This window comes from Erpetoichthys calabaricus, chromosome 2 (assembly GCF_900747795.2).
Source record: "Erpetoichthys calabaricus chromosome 2, fErpCal1.3, whole genome shotgun sequence".
NCBI classification, from domain to species: Eukaryota; Metazoa; Chordata; class Cladistia; order Polypteriformes; family Polypteridae; genus Erpetoichthys; species Erpetoichthys calabaricus.
Window position 1 is genome coordinate 35,110,429 of NC_041395.2, and position 16,236 is coordinate 35,126,664.

At 39.0% G+C, this 16,236-nt stretch overlaps 1 protein-coding gene across 1 annotated transcript in view; it reads right to left on the reverse strand.

Annotated features, from left to right (window-relative positions):
* Nucleotides 1–16,236, reverse strand: part of LOC114645749 (telomerase-associated protein 1) — a 168,993-nt gene that overhangs the window by 77,177 nt on the left and 75,580 nt on the right. The window contains exons 14-17 of the mRNA XM_051923152.1: nt 12,757–12,909; nt 11,221–11,292; nt 6,516–6,643; nt 5,670–5,729 (exon numbers count right to left, since the gene is read on the reverse strand). Of these exons, the coding sequence (XP_051779112.1) occupies nt 5,670–5,729; nt 6,516–6,643; nt 11,221–11,292; nt 12,757–12,909 (413 nt within the window). The remainder of the gene's footprint in view (nt 1–5,669; nt 5,730–6,515; nt 6,644–11,220; nt 11,293–12,756; nt 12,910–16,236) is intronic.

Here is a 16,236-nt window from a genome sequence, read left to right on the forward strand (position 1 = left end):
ATCGGGGCGACAGCAAGCCCAAACCCGAACACGAACACACACACACTCAGGTTCAAATAAAGATTGGTTTATTAACCAAACTCCTCAAACAAGTGACAAAAAGCACAAAAACACAGATTTCTCTCTCTACAATTCAGTTCTTCCCACCACTGCACTGCCCTCCTTCAGTTGAGTGTTGCCCTTCTTCCTCCTACCTCCAACTCGCCTGGCCAAGGGAGTGTGGTCCCTTTTATTAATGACCTGGCAGTACTTCTGGTATCATGGATACTGCCCGATGGAAGCGCTTCCGGGTCATTCGGAAGTCCATTAGAACAGGTAGCTTGTCTCCCTTAGCGCTCTCTTGTGGCACCCAGTGACCCCAAACAGGGCTGCTCTGCCAGACTACATCTCCCTATATACCCTGCTAGATTTCCACTGGGCACCGATATCTGGGGCTGCTGCTATATAGCGTGCTGGGGGAGAAAAAACAACCCCAGAGATATCTTCTCTTTTTAGTGGGCTGACCGTCGCTCCCATCCTTACGGGTCTGATGTCTTTTTCCTCCCTGGCCGGGTTGCCAATCTGCCCATTAGGTGCCCCCTGTCCAGGTAAGGAACCATCCCTTCTTCTGTCTGGGATGCCCGTCCAGCCCATGTGGCATCTACAAGCATAGGCTTTCTTTCTGCCACTAAGTAAGATTTATGAAGTGTGTGCTATAGTTGTCACATTCACAGTTTTTTCTCCTGCTCTGTCAAAGATGACTGTAACAGTTTTAGAGTATTGCTGTGTGTCTGTCACCTGCCTCCCTTACTATGGCTCTTCTTGCCTAGACATTTACTTCTGGACAGATTCACAGTTCTTCCATATTCTCTGATCTTTTTAATTATTAACTCTGCTGTACTTTGGGGTATGTTCAATGCCTTATACCTTTGTCCTGACTGGTATTTTTCAAGAACCATGCCTTGGATCAGCTTATAATGTTGTAATGTTTCTTGTTCTTCATGGTGTAGGTTTTCCATAGAAATACACTAACTAGCTTCAGATGCTCACAGACACAGGAGGATATACAATATCTTCAAATAATATGAGTCAACTTAACTGGACTGAACAGGTGGAATCCAATATGTTTATTTTAAAAAATTTAGAAAAATTATACCACCATATTATTTTCAACAACAGAGAAATATGCCTGATGGAGCTTAACTACAATTAATTAACTAAGGCAACGTTCTGATAATCCATAAAAGAAAAGTTGGGTAAAATTACATTTGTATTCCTAAGAAGCTACAGGAGGCCTAAGGAGAAATTCTGAAAACTTTTGCTGTACATAGCGAAAATTATGCAGTTAATGCGTAATGTATGTTTGACCTACCTTAAGTGAACACTTTGAGTAAAAAGAAAAAAAAAAAACACTAATATTTTACTTTGCGCCATTGTTATCTTAGTAAAAAACAGTTCTTACACATCCCTACCAAAAATATGTAAGGAAAAGTCAATGATTTAAGAAAGTTTAAGATGTTTATGATTACATATAAAAATTTTAATTGATCACAATTTCAATTTATATGGTTATACAGAATCCATATTGTATTAGCAAGAGAATATTTTTCCTTCTTGTGCTATAGCATATATAGTATACACACATACCTCTGCTGGCATAGATGAAATTCACAGGCAATAACAATAAAAGCAACACACTTGATGCCCTTAAATATACAATGCTTCCCAAAACAATTCAAACTCTTTACCAGTTTTCTAATTTTACTGATCAACAAATAATCTCCATTATTTTATTTCAAAGCACTAAAAATCAAAATTAGTTCTACATTTTTATTGTACATTTTTTGTTAGAAAAAATATGCTGTCCCTATAAGTACTCAACCCCTAAGCATTAGTGTTTTTTAGAGCTACCATTAGTAGAAGTTACATCTTTATGTCTTTTGTGGTAAGTATGTTCTGATTTTGGTCTGTACTTGCAGGCAGATATGCTCCAGGTTGTCCAAGTCAATTGAACGACGCTTGAGCACCACAATTTTCAAATAATGCCACAGACTCCTAATCTAATTGAGATCAGGGATATGACTGGACCATTGTATAACATACACCTTTTTGTCCTTGGGTCATTCTGAGATTACTGTGGCTTTGTGTTTGGGGTCATTGTCACTCTAAACCGTTTACCTTTACTACATGTTTTCTTACAATATTTGCTTGTATTTCCCACAATCAGTTAAACTCATCCTTCCCATATAAACAGATGTAGAGTCCCTGCTGATAAAAAGCAGTCCCACAGCAAACTACTACTACAGCACCCATATTCTTTGTAGGTGTGGTGTTTTTTTTAGGGTGTGGACTGTGTTAAACTGGTGTCACATACTTATGTTTGAACTTTGGTCAAAGAGGTGTATTTCAGTCTCATCTGATTACAAAACCTTTTGGCTCATTGCATCTTTGTCTCATTTGCTTTTTGGAACACTCCACACATTAACTCATATGGTTCTTTTTGAGTAATGGTTTCTTTTGTGATTCCATCGCATATAGGTCAGTATCATGCAGATCTATTGATATGGCTGACTGGTGTACCTTTTACTCCACTCTCAGCTATGGAGCTCTGCAACTCCTTGAAAGTGTTTGCTGGCCTGTTCTCTAACATTTATCCTTCTTGTCTGTGGAATTTTGAGGGAGATTTATTTGTAGGCAGTGTCTGGGTGGTTTGACATAGGTTCCACTTCTTGATGACTGAATTAACAATGCCCACTGGGGCATCCAAACACTTGGATATTATTTTGTAACCACTTCCTAATTTATGCCTTTGTATTACAGTATTTTATCTCAAACACCTGTGTAATGATATTTTGGTCATAATTTTCAAAGCCATCCTTCAGATTCAAAAAATGAAATAATGATCCCTTAACTGTAATTTTTTTTTTTATGTGGCAGTTACTTTAATGACTTTCAGGTGATTCTTAATTGCTAAAAAACAATGTGCTTGTTAGGCAACTCATTGTTACCTGTATACATTTTGAATGTCCACAACTCCAAGACTAAAAATGCAAACAGAATATTTCTATTTTTATGTAAAATTTCTTCCTGAAAAACAATGTCACATTAAACAATAATAATTACAAGAATAATTTTGAGTTTCAGTACTTAGACAAAAAATATTACACATAAGAAAATATCAATGTAGGATTTCTATTTCAGTAAAAGCAGAGAACTGGTAGATGGTGTGAATGATTTTGCAAGTCACTGTATACTTAAACTGACTTCTCACTTTTATTACTATACTGATTCACAGTACTGTATGTTCTTAATAACCTTACAAGGTAAAACATTAAAAGAATGAAATGATGTATGTGCCTGTGGTGTACATTATATAAAATTGGACTGCTAACTTTAAGAACTCTACTTAAAATCAATAATTTATCTTGTTCTGTTCAACACTTTTACTTTGCATGTTCGTTTTATACTATACAGTAATTGTTCGGTTTCTAAGTATCTTTTTGATACTTATTAATATTTGTCAAGTAAGCTTTCAGCATCTCTTTGTTAATCATGTTGATTTGGTTTTATTCTTCAGTTTCTTTAGTTAGTGCTGCATAATAATCTTCAATATATACCTTGTGATGATGCAAACTGTTAATGGCATTTTACAAAATAAAGTTTGAATGGACTGATCCAAAGCCATACCCACATTTCCACACATCATGAAGCCAAATCTATGAAACAGTTAGTCATTGCAAGTAAGCCTAGTATTTTGTGCATCTTATTCACAATTATTCTCCAAAGGAAACAATGAAATCAATTAAGGAAAAAAAACTTTACACTTTACAATATTATGAAATTAAAGTTTACATATTTAGTCTATCTATCAAACTGTACTGCTGCTTATCAAAGCGAAATTTCCATGCTGCTATACATGTAAATGCAAATACTCTTATCTTTTTGACGTACTGAACATGTCTTAGCGAAAAAGATTTATAAAACATAACTCACCATATCTGTTTATTGTTACCAATAGCTTTTAACTATCTTGAATGTTGTTCAGAGACACCAAAAATAGAAAATGATTTGGCTTTTTTCCTCTTTATAAAAAAAAAATTGCTGCATGAATTTACAAGTAATAGGAATTTTAAATATATGCAATGTTTTTCATAGAATAGATTTATTAATATTAATTACTAATGAAAAACAATGTGTTCAGCACATGTTCTGCATTTGTGACAATAATGACCCTATAAACCAATAAATCTAAACCAGTCTTGTAATTACAATTGGCATGAATGTACTGTATACACTCCGTCTGTAAATTATCAGCCTTTTACCCTTAGTTTTTAAATAACCCCTTTATTTTTAAATATTTCTTAAATATATTACTGATGCACACATCAGGTACAGTATATATAATTTAAAGAGACTCAAGGCACAGCTCTGGCCATGCCAAACCATAATACCCACTCTATAAGCAATAACAATATTAAATTGTTTTACTTTTCTACAGCATATGAGATAAATGCACATATTTTGCATGCTGGCAGGAAGTGAACTGGACAAGATATAAATAAACTTGTGAAATTATACAGGGGCTTCAAGAGTTTGATATATTTAGTTTACATAAATGATTTGTGAGACATGCTTATTTCTTAATTTATTTTAATAAAATGATACATAAAATTCAAACTGCCATGAATGTTTTGGTTTGATTAAATACAGTATCTTATGAGTTAAAAAATAACTTACCAGAAATTAATCAATGAAACTGAAAGCAGGATACCTGATAAGGTAGGCAGTGAAATACAAAAATGAAATATCTAAAAGCATAACAGAAAAATGTGCAGCTACCAAAAGATTAATTTAAAAAAGGTCAAGAATATCAATGTTACTGAACAAGAGAGATCACAGTCTGTAAAATGTATTAAATTTAAAATCCTATCTTTCTTTCAAGCACCTGATTGTTAAAGTCACCCTACCAGAGATGTGCTTAACCACCTGTGAAGCCATGCTGTAATTTAAGTTCATTAAAAAAAAAAAACAGCAATGCTACTTAAGATATCATGACATTTAAAGGAACTATCAGGGCCTAGACCCCTATTTTCAGCTTTAATGCATAATTATGCATCAAATAGACAGTAACTTGCATAGACTACAACTGACATTGCCTCTTACAGATAGATGTATCTTAAGAAATGAAATTAATATATTCATTACATACAAATGCTAATATGGGTGGAACGGTGGAACGGTGGTGCAGTGGTGGCGCTGCTGCCTCGTAGTAAGGAGACCTGGGTTCACTTCCCGGGTCCTCCCTGCGTGGAGTTTGCATGTTCTCCCAGTGTCTGCATGGGTTTCCTCCAGGTGCTCCAGTCCAAAGACATGCAGGTTAGGTGCATTGGCGATCCTAAACTGTCCCTAGTGTGTGCCCTGTGGTGGGCTGGCACCCTGCCTGGGGTTTGTTTCCTGCCTTGTGCCCTGTGCTGGCTGGGATTGGCTCCAGCAGACCCTCGTGACCCTGTGTTAGGATGTAGCGGGTTGGACAATAACTGACTGACTGTTAATACACTTTAAACCACACTATAAAGTCAAACCTAACTTAAAATTGAAATTAAAAACAAAGCAAACACAGAATACACTATAGCAAGCTATGTTTGAAAGAAGACTAGTACATATTTTTTGCCTTTAGATCACTAACTTACTTCAGAATTTGGTCATTAAATCCATAGAGTGAGATACAGGCTTTATCTGTAACTGATGCACTGAAAAATATAAAGACATAATTAAATAAAGAAAAAGCTTTTTAATGAAGAAATCAGCCTAACAATTATTTTATAATGCAAGCTTAATGGAAGGACAGAGTCAGTAAGCATGCTATTAGCCTGCTTAATTAGTCAGTTATACTTCTGGCCTATTACTCTAATTTGAAATAAAATGGAAATAACGGCCAAAAGAAACCATAAATTAATCAAGCAAAGTCATAAACAGATATAAACAATTTTGGTCTTTTTACAATGTTCTCTTTTTAATAACTGGTGAACTTAATGTAAAAGCAAACAGAAAATGGCATATTATTGTGTAATTTAACATATGGCTTTAAGAATAACACATTAGTTAAACTGTGTAATTTCCATGTCAGTGCAGCATAACAAAAGTAAAGGGTTTTATTTATATGTCCACTGTTATATTTTATGTAATGTACTCATTTATTTTTATTTATTTTAGAGAATTCTGGAGTGTATATAATTTAAGACTATAGCAAGACTACTCAGACAGGCACCTATGCCATCTTAGAGCATTCAATAGTTCCAGAACAGAGGAGAAGGGACAAATGTCTCCTATAATATCATAATGAGGTAATATTAAAAGAGCGCAAAAGGAAAAATTACAGGCAATTTGACTTTTCCATGGAAGTCCAAATACCAGGGCACTATGAATATTAACTATATGGTTTAAATTAGATGAATTATTTCAATCAATATTTTTTAAAAAGTACTAACATTCAAAATCACAAAAATATGTACAGTATATACATATATTATTCTCACGTTTCTGGATCTTCAAAACTCAAATGTATCAGAAGTGTGCTAGGGTTCATTCGTCTTCGGTACTGATAAAAAGGGTACTCCCAGTAAATTTGGGGATAACTACCAAACATCATTATCATGGTCTCCACCTGTAACCAAAATATGAGAAGGTAAACTGCAAAATGATGGCTGATATATTTAATTTCACATTGTTTTAAGTTCAATCAATTATATATCAGAATTTTTTAAAACGTATTTTTTGAAAACAAAGCATACATATACAGTCAAGTCAAATCAAGTTGGGGAGCATGCACTGGTACAGTGCGTTGCTGCACCCACTACACAATAAAACAGCTTGGGATCCCGGTTGGCAAACCCCCAGACAGACATGCAGTCCAGTCCTGCCCTCCGGAAATGACCCTCGATCTGCCGCAGCCAGGTGTTACGTGGGCAACCTCTTGGCTTGGTCCAGCCACTCGGGTCCCCAACAATGAGGATCCTACGAGCTGGATCACCCTCTGGGAAACGCGCCACATGGCCGTAGTGCCATAACTGACGCTCCCTCACAATGCAGGTAATGTGCATCATTCGTGACTCCATGAGCAACCACTCATTCGACACAAAGTCAAACCAATGGTACCCAAGAATTTTCCGGACAGACACAGTACCAAAGGAGTCCAGTCTTCGTCTCAGGTCACTGGATAGCATCCATGTCTCACAACCATATATCAAGACAGGACGCACCAGGACTCTAAAGACTTGGACCTTAATCCTTTTGCATAGATATTGGGAGCGCCACACACCCCTTTCCAGTGACCTCATGACCCCCATGCTCTCCCAATCCATGTACTGACTTCATAGGAAGAGTCACCAGAAACATGAATGTTAACAAGGTAAGTAAACCTCTCGACAAGGTTGACACTCTCCACATACAGACACACTGCTGATGGCTGTGTCCAAGAGGTCATTAAAGGCCTGGATCTTAGTTTTTATCCAGGACACTCGCAAGCCCAGACACTCAGATTCCTCGCTCAGTCTCTCGAGTGCCCCGATTAGAGCCTCCATTGACTCCGCGAAGATCACAGCATCGTCAGCAAAGTCAAGATCAGTGAATCTTTCTTCACCAACAGATGCCCCACAGCCGCCAGACCCCACGACCTTGCCCATACAAGCACCGAACAGAGTAGGAGCAAGAACACACCCCTGATGAACCTCTTCTTTTTTATATATATATTATATATATCCATCCAGGGTCACAGGGGTCTGCTGGAGCCAATCCCAGCCAACACAGGGCACAAGGCAGGGAACCAATCCCGGGCAGGGTGCCAACCCCACCGCAGGACACACACAAACCACACCCACACACCAAGCACACACTAGGGCCAATTTAGAATCGCCAATCCACCTAACCTGCATGTCTTTGGACTGTGGGAGGAAACCGGAGCGCCCGGAGGAAACCCACGCAGACACGGGGAGAACATGCAAACTCTACGCAGGGAGGACCCTGGAAGCGAACCTGGGCCTCCTAACTGCGAGGCAGCAGCACTACCACTGCGCCACCCTATTTTTTATATATTATATATATATATATATATATATATATATATATATATATAATATATATATATATATATATATATATATATATATATATATATATATATATATAGGGAGAGAGAGAGAGAGACTATGTATTTCATTACACATAATTTATATAAAAGACACTATACATCTGGAAGAGAGTAATTTAATTCCATAAGCTACTGGAATGTCAACACATTTTATAATAACAAACTATAAAAGTTTAAAAGTGTATATTTAACTATCCAGTTACATAACTGTAAAGAAGGATACTTTCATATTGCCCCAAAAGGAGTACAATTAGATAGATAGACAGATAGATAGATACTTTATTAATCCCAAGGGGAAATTCACATTTTCCAGCAGCAGCATACTGATACAAAAAAAAAAATATATTAAATTAAAGATTGATAATAATGCAGGTAAAAACAGAGAATAACTTTTTATAATGTTAACGTTTACCCCCCCAGGTGGAACTGAAGGTCGCATAGTTTGGGGGAGGAACGATCTCAGTGTGTCAGAGGAACGATCTCAGTGTGTCAGTGGAGCAGGACAGTGACAGCAGTCTGTCGCTGAAGCTGCTCCTGTCTGGAGATGACACTGTTTAGTGGATGCAGTGGATTCTCCATAATTGATAGGAGCCTGCTTAGCGCCCGTCGCTCTGCCACAGATGTCAAACTGTCTAGCTCCATGCCAACAATAGAGCCTGCCTTCCTCACCAGTTTGTCCAGGCGTGAGGCGTCTTTCTTCTTAATGCTGCCTCCCCAGAACACCACTGCGTAGAAGAGGGCGCTCGCCACAACCATCTGATAGAACATCTGCAGCATCTTATTGCAGATGTTAATGGACACCAGCCTTCTAAGGAAGTATATCAGCTCTGTCCTTTCTTACACAGAGCATCAGTATTGGCAGTCCTGTCTAATTTATCATCCAGTTGCACTCCCAGATATTTATAGGTCTGCACCATCTGCACACAGTCACCTCTGATGATCATGGGGTCCATGAGGGGTCTGGGCCTCCTAAAATCCACCACCAGCTCCTTGGTTTTGCTGGTGTTCAGGTGTAGGTGGTTTGAGTCGCACCATTTAACAAAGTCCTTGATGAGGTTTCTATACTCCTCCTCCTGCCCACTCCTGATGCAGCCCACGATAGCAATGTCGTCAGCGAACTTTTGCACGTGGCAGGACTCCGAGTTGTATTGGAAGTCCGATGTATATAGGCTGAACAGGACCGGAGAAAGTACAGTCCCCTGTGGCGCTCCTGTGTTGCTGACCACAATGTCAGACGTGCAGTTCCCAAGACACACATACTGATGTCTGTCTTTAAGATAGTCCACGATCCATGCCACTAGGTATGAATCTACTCCCATCTCTGTCAGCTTGTCCCTAAGAAGCAGAGGTTGGATTGTGTTGAAGGTGCTAGAGAAGTCTAGAAACATAATTCTTACAGCACCACTGCCTCTGTCCAAGTGGGAGAGGGATCGGTGTAGCATATAGATGATGGCATCCTCCGCTCCCACCTTCTCCTGATATGCAAACTGCAGAGGGTCAAGGGCGTGTTGAACCTGTGGCCTCAGGTGGTGAAGCAGCAGCCTCTCCATGGTCTTCATCACATGTGATGTCAGAGCAACAGGCTGGAAGTCATTCAGCTCACTAGGACGTGATACCTTTGGGACTGGGGTGATGCAAGATGTTTCCAAAGCCTCTGGACTCTCCCCTGTTCCAGGCTCAGGTTGAAGATGTGCTGTAGAGGACCCCCCAGCTCTGATGCACAGACCTTCAGCAGTCATGGCGATACTCCATTTGGACCCGCTGCTTTGCTGGCACGAAGTCTACTCAGCTCTCTGCTCACCTGCGCTGTTGCAATTATGGGTGGGGATGTCTCTCCTATGCTGGTATCAACAGAAGGATGTGTGGAGGGTGCAGTACTCTGAGGTGAGAGTGGGTTAGGGTGGTCAAACCTGTTAAAGAAGTTGTTCATTTGGTTTGCTCTCTTCACGTCTCTCTCGATGGTAGTACCCCGCTTCGAGCTGCAGCCAGTGATGATCTTCATCCCATCCCACACTTCCTTCATGCTGTTATTCTGCAACTTCTGCTCCAGCTTTCTCCTGTACTGCTCCTTTGCCGTCCTGAGCTGGACTCGGAGTTCCTTCTGCACGCGCTTGAGCTCATGCTGATCACCGCCTTTAAAAGCCCTTTTCTTCTGGTTCAAAAGGCCCTTGATGTCACTTGTAATCCATGGCTTGTTGTTAGCATAGCAGCGTACAGTTCTTACTGGAACTACAATGTCCATACAGAAGTTGATGTAATCGGTAGTGCAGTACAACTTCCTCAATGTTCTCACTATGTGATCCCTGCAGGATATCCCAGTCTGTAGTTCCAAAGCATTCTCTCAGAGCCTTCTCTGCCTCCGGGGACCACTTCCTGAATGAGTGTGTGGTTGTAGGTAGGACCCTCACTCTTGGTTTGTAGTGAGGCTGAAGCAGAACCAGGTTATGATCTGCTTTCCCAAGCGCAGGCAGCGGGGTGGCGCTGTATGCGTCTTTAACATTTGCATACAGTAAATCAATAGTCTTATTTCCCCGGGTGTTACAGTCCACATACTGGGAGAAGGCAGGTAATGTTTTGTCCAGCATCACATGGTTAAAATCTCCAGCGATTAGCACAAGCGCCTCAGGGTGCTGCGTTTGTAACTTAGCAACAGCAGAATGGATGATGTCACTCGCTGTCTCCACGTCCGCCCGAGGAGGGATGTAAACAATAACAGCAATGAAGTGTCCAAACTCTCTGGGCAAGTAATAGGGACGCAAACTTACGGCCAACAGTTCGATGTCCCTGCAACAAGTGGAGACTTTGACGTTAACATGTCCAGAGTTACACCACCGTGTATTAACATAGAGAGCGAGTCCTCCTCCTTTGTGCTTCCCGCAGGTACTTGCATCTCTGTCCGCTCTAACTGTGCTAAACCCAGGTAGCTCCACGTTAGCATCTGGGATGGTGGTAGTTAGCCACGTTTCGCAAAAGCACAACAAACTGCATTCTCTGTAGGTTCTGACATTTTTCACCAGCGCAGCTATAAGAAATGAACTATAGTTCAAATTACACATCTAATTATTCAGTGATTAGACAAACTAACATCTTCTTACCTTCACGCCTTGAGCTATTAGATCAAAAAATAAATCTGAAGTCCTCACTTTTTCTTGTGACTCTGGAAAAGACTGTAAACATTCAATAACTATTAAAGTAGAAAATGATGATATTAAAGGAAAAAAAAAAAAATATATTATGCGATGAATTTACAACAGCCATTGCTGTATAGAGTGTAATACAATATTCTGCACATCTTTGAATGTATGGAAATCATTATAAGGACATTAAAATTAATATTCTGTTTGACCAAAATGTCTTACTTGATTATTACAATAGTGGGAAACATGGAAACATTTACCTTAATCTGACACCACATTACAGTAGATAAAAACTGTAAATGATATAAATCTCTCAATATATGTAATTTACAAGTGAAATTTGAGTTTTATTGTTCTAAATAACTAATTAATATTAATAACAAATCTGTTAATTGTTGCACAGGAATATGTAAAAAGTCTCCAAGAGACACATATAGATAACTATGCCAACAAATAAAGAGATGCTATTAGTTTATGATTAATACAGGGTGGCACAGGGAAACAGGAAATTTCCGATTGATGTTCAATGCATGAATAAACACATTACAAAATACATTTAATGATGAAATGTATTGTACAGGATATGAAATTAATGATGGTAATCAATATTCATATCATGTTTTGAAGAAAACATCATGAAGTTGTTTGTCCATTTCTCTGTACTCATTCTGACAGCCTGTTGTGGCAATTCTGCATTGCTTGACGTAACATGTCAAGAGGAATGCCAATGATTTTCTCTTCAATCCTCCTGTTCAGTTCAGCAATGGTTGCAGGACGTGTGTGGTACACTTAGCTTTTAAGATGTTCTCACAGAAAAAAAATTACAAACAGTGATATCTGGGGATCTCAGAGGCCATTCGGCAAGGGCTCCTCACAATGGCAGCTCCAAAAGCCTCAATATTCTTTGGTGTGTGGGCCATTTGAACACTACATGAGGACTTCATTTTAAGGCTGAACCCGTTTCTTCAAAATTACGCACTCATGTTATAATTGCATGGGCAGACGGGACACGATCATGACGTCCGAACTGGTAATGATGCCGAAATTCCCTTTGTGCAGCAATCACACTATCACCATTTTTATAAAAGGCTTTCACAGCAAACGCTCATTGCGCCCCATTCCACTGCTCCATTGTAACTAATGGCAAGGGGTTCTAAACGAGGTTGCATTGGTCCCAAACAACTGCTGACGCCCCAGAGTCGCCAACACCAAGTTCCAAAATTTCCCATTTCCCTGTACCATCCTGTATAATTTACTAACAAAAATAACTGAATGTCAATAAAATTAATAGATGTCCTAGAAATAGAAGGAAGAGTCTGACATATTCTTCATAATGGTTTACAATTATTCCCTTTAACTCTACACTTCCTGCACACTTCATTTGTAAGGATTCAGAAGCCTTTCTGTTCAAACATTTAGTAAATAAAAAATAATTGCAAATCTGATCAGCAACACCTACCTAACTAAAAAGAATCAACATTGTCAATTGCTCACCTCCCACTGTTGCAGTACGTATTCCATATTTCCCAGTACAATTCCCTCATGCAGCTTTAATTCTTGACAATTTTTATCATCAATAATAAAGAGTTTTACATTCTCACTAGCACTCGCCAGCATTAGTGCTAACAACATGGCAACATGCTTGATCTAAAATAAGAGAAAATAATATTAAGGATAGTTTTCTATTATTTCATCAAACCAAAGACATTTAAAAAATCATATGCTTGAATACAGTATGTTACACTATTTTGAACAAATAAACACTTGTACCAGCCAACATTTTTTTTTAAATGCAAGAATGAAATAATCAATTTGATGAATGCAGACCACTGACTTAATAATCAGGTAACAAAATCCTTCTGTCCCTCTGACCATCTACAAACTTTAATGGTTTAAGGTTTTATCTACCCAACAGGACTCCTGGCCAATTTGTCGACAATGCATCACAAGCACCGAACAGGTATCTACATTACCTCTTAAATCCTTTCTCCTTTCCTAATTTCCCTGGCTGTGGTACCTTATAACCTATTAAGTCCTTGCCCCAGCTCACTTCCCAACTACAACCACAGTAAGCTACTAATAGGGGAAGGCGTTTTAAACCTATTCTGGTGTTACTATTGGGACAATTGCCAGACCTATGTCCAGGATCGCTGAAAGTTCTGGGACCACCTCCTCAGATTATTTTCTAGTATCCTCATGTCTTCCCGCATTCCTGAGCCTGAATATACTGGTAATGACAGAAGCACTGCCATAGTCCTTTAGTGGCACATGTACTACCTGTCCTTCGTAATAAGCAACAAGACCCCACTGTGAGCTCCACTCTCCTAATATAGGCTTTACCAGGCCATAAATACAGCCACATCTCTGATCTTCTGCTTCTGGCATTTCATTGCCAATCATTCCCCCCACTCCACCTCCATATTATCAAATTGTAAAGCACAAGCACTTAGGAGTGAGTCCTTTTCAAGGAGTCTGAGAAGGTAAGCAGTTCCATTCCAAGCTATTGTTTTATTTAATAATTTTATTTGAATAAAGTACAATAAATCAAATACAATTTGCAGAATTTAAACAACAAACAACTTCAAAGTCAAACGAAGCATGAATTTAACTCCCACTTGGGAAAAAGAGAGGAGAACTAACAGCATAGGAAAAAAAAGGGAAAACATCCTTTTCCCCCTAAATTAATGTTATTCTGATTTTTTTAATTAGGTCTTGTCATGTTTAAAAAAGGTTTTGGACAGATCATCTAAGCAAGAATTTGACTTTTCCAATTTCAAATAACATAGAATGTCAGTTACCCACTTGCTTATAGAAGGTGGGTTGGGATTCTTCAAGTTAAGCAGGATAAGTCTACATGCTAGTAGTGCTGTGTCTAAAATTAATTAATTTGTCCTCCTCCACTTTAAGCCTATTTGGAAGTACACCAAATACAGATGATAATGGATTAGGAGTGATTATGACATCAAGGCTGTCTGATAAGTATTTAAAGATTTTCGTCCAAAAAGAAGTTAATTTGGTACACTTCCAAAATATGTGGTCTACTGAGGCTGGAGATAAACTGCAATGATTGCAGGGTTGATCTTGCACTGGATACATTTTGGACCATTTTAAACAAAATAAGTGTTATCAATGAAAAAGTTTAAGCTGAATTCTTCAGTGCTTTGCACATATAGAGCTAGAGTGTATTCTGTGTGTAGCTGATTTCCATTCCTTTTATGACATGTTAATTGAAAGGTCCTTTTCCCATTGTACTCTAGGTAGATTGAAGGGATTATTCTTTGAGATGTTTTTATATATTGTTGAGATGCAGTCTGAGTCATCAAATTAAAAAGATTGTTGAGCTTACAGCCTGTGATTATTTAGTACACACTTTCCCTGAAAATCTGTCTTGTCCTGTGCGATGCCTCTTGTGGACTAATATGGAAGAGCTTGTTGTAGTTATCAAGAGACACCCCATGGCTATCCTGCCTGAGAAACTGGATGATTGCCCAAAAGCACAACAACCCCATCAACAAAAACCCAAGACAAAGAAGAAGGAATACAAGTTAGAAGCTTGAAAAAAGGAACCCACACTATGCTCGCCACTTTGTTATAGGTGTGGGGAGATCTGGCATATTGGGCCTATTGTTAACAGTTTGAGGAGCCGATGGACTGTGGATGGACACTTGTACGAAGGTACTGTATGCCGTCGGTAAATAATCCTCTCTTACTTTACAGACATTGCAGTGATTAACAGATGTTCCCAGTGAGCACTGATGGACTACAGCAACAACACTACCACTGTTGCGTGCTGTTACATCCGCTTGCAACAATATGGGAAATGGATCAGTCTGATTTGTATTCACTGAGGGGTACATTATTATCGGACCTCTATGTGTTCCATCGTATGTTCCATCTATGTGTTTTACCTGAATCCAGAGTGGCAGTTCTGCCTAACCCACACTATCCAGTGATACTAGGAAGGGCTTAGTCTGAAAATAAAAACAGCAAATGTACACAGCATTCTGAAATAGTGTAGCCTGATGGTAGAGGTAATTTGACTGAAAGTAAATTCATGCCATGCAAGAGAGAAGTAAAAGGCATAGCTACCAAGTGTGGCAATGCTGATTCTGAGTGTGTTATGACGCTGCAACTTCTATGTTGTTAGGAGAGACAGCCGTGGAGCCAGGTTCACAACACATAGTCACGACTGACCTGGCTTCTCTGCAGCTTCAATATAGCTATTGCCCTTTTCATATAAGTGTAGGCAATGGAATGATGATTCACTGATGTTCAACCATAACACTGCAATTTCAATAAAAGGCAAAACAACCCCAGATTCCACACTATCCAGCCTGCCTTTTGTATCGTACAATGAATTCTTATACCAGGTAGTGGAGCACCAAAGTGAGTATGCCACCAACTTCTGATTCCCCACCCATTTAGATGGGAAATATGTAAGCTGTCTCAAGCACATCTTTAAGGCATACATTTAGACATAGAAAAAACGCTTTATTGGTCTGGAATAAATAAAAATGTATAGCAATTTTGTACATCATGCCCAGATTGTCAACTTTGCCAAATTCCACAGGCAAAGCATGCTCTGTTAGTACAGTAATCCCTCGCTATATTGCGCTTTGACTTTCGCGGCTTCACTCTATCGCGGATTTTATATGTAAGCATATTTAAATATATATCGCTGATTTTTTGCTGGTTCGCGGATTTCTGCGGACAATGGGTCTTTTAATTTCTTCTACATGCTTCCTCAGTTGGTTTGCCTAGTTGATTTCATACAAAGGACGCTATTGGCAGATGGCTGAGAAGCTACCCAACCAGAGCGCGTATTACATCTATATATATAATTCACTAAGGCAAGACAACCATGGAAAGCACACCGGAAGGGGCGTGGATTCACTAAGCTGCCGACAAGTAAGACACCCATGGCGCATGCAGGAAGGAGCCACGCCCACCAACTCTAAGCCCATTGGATACGAC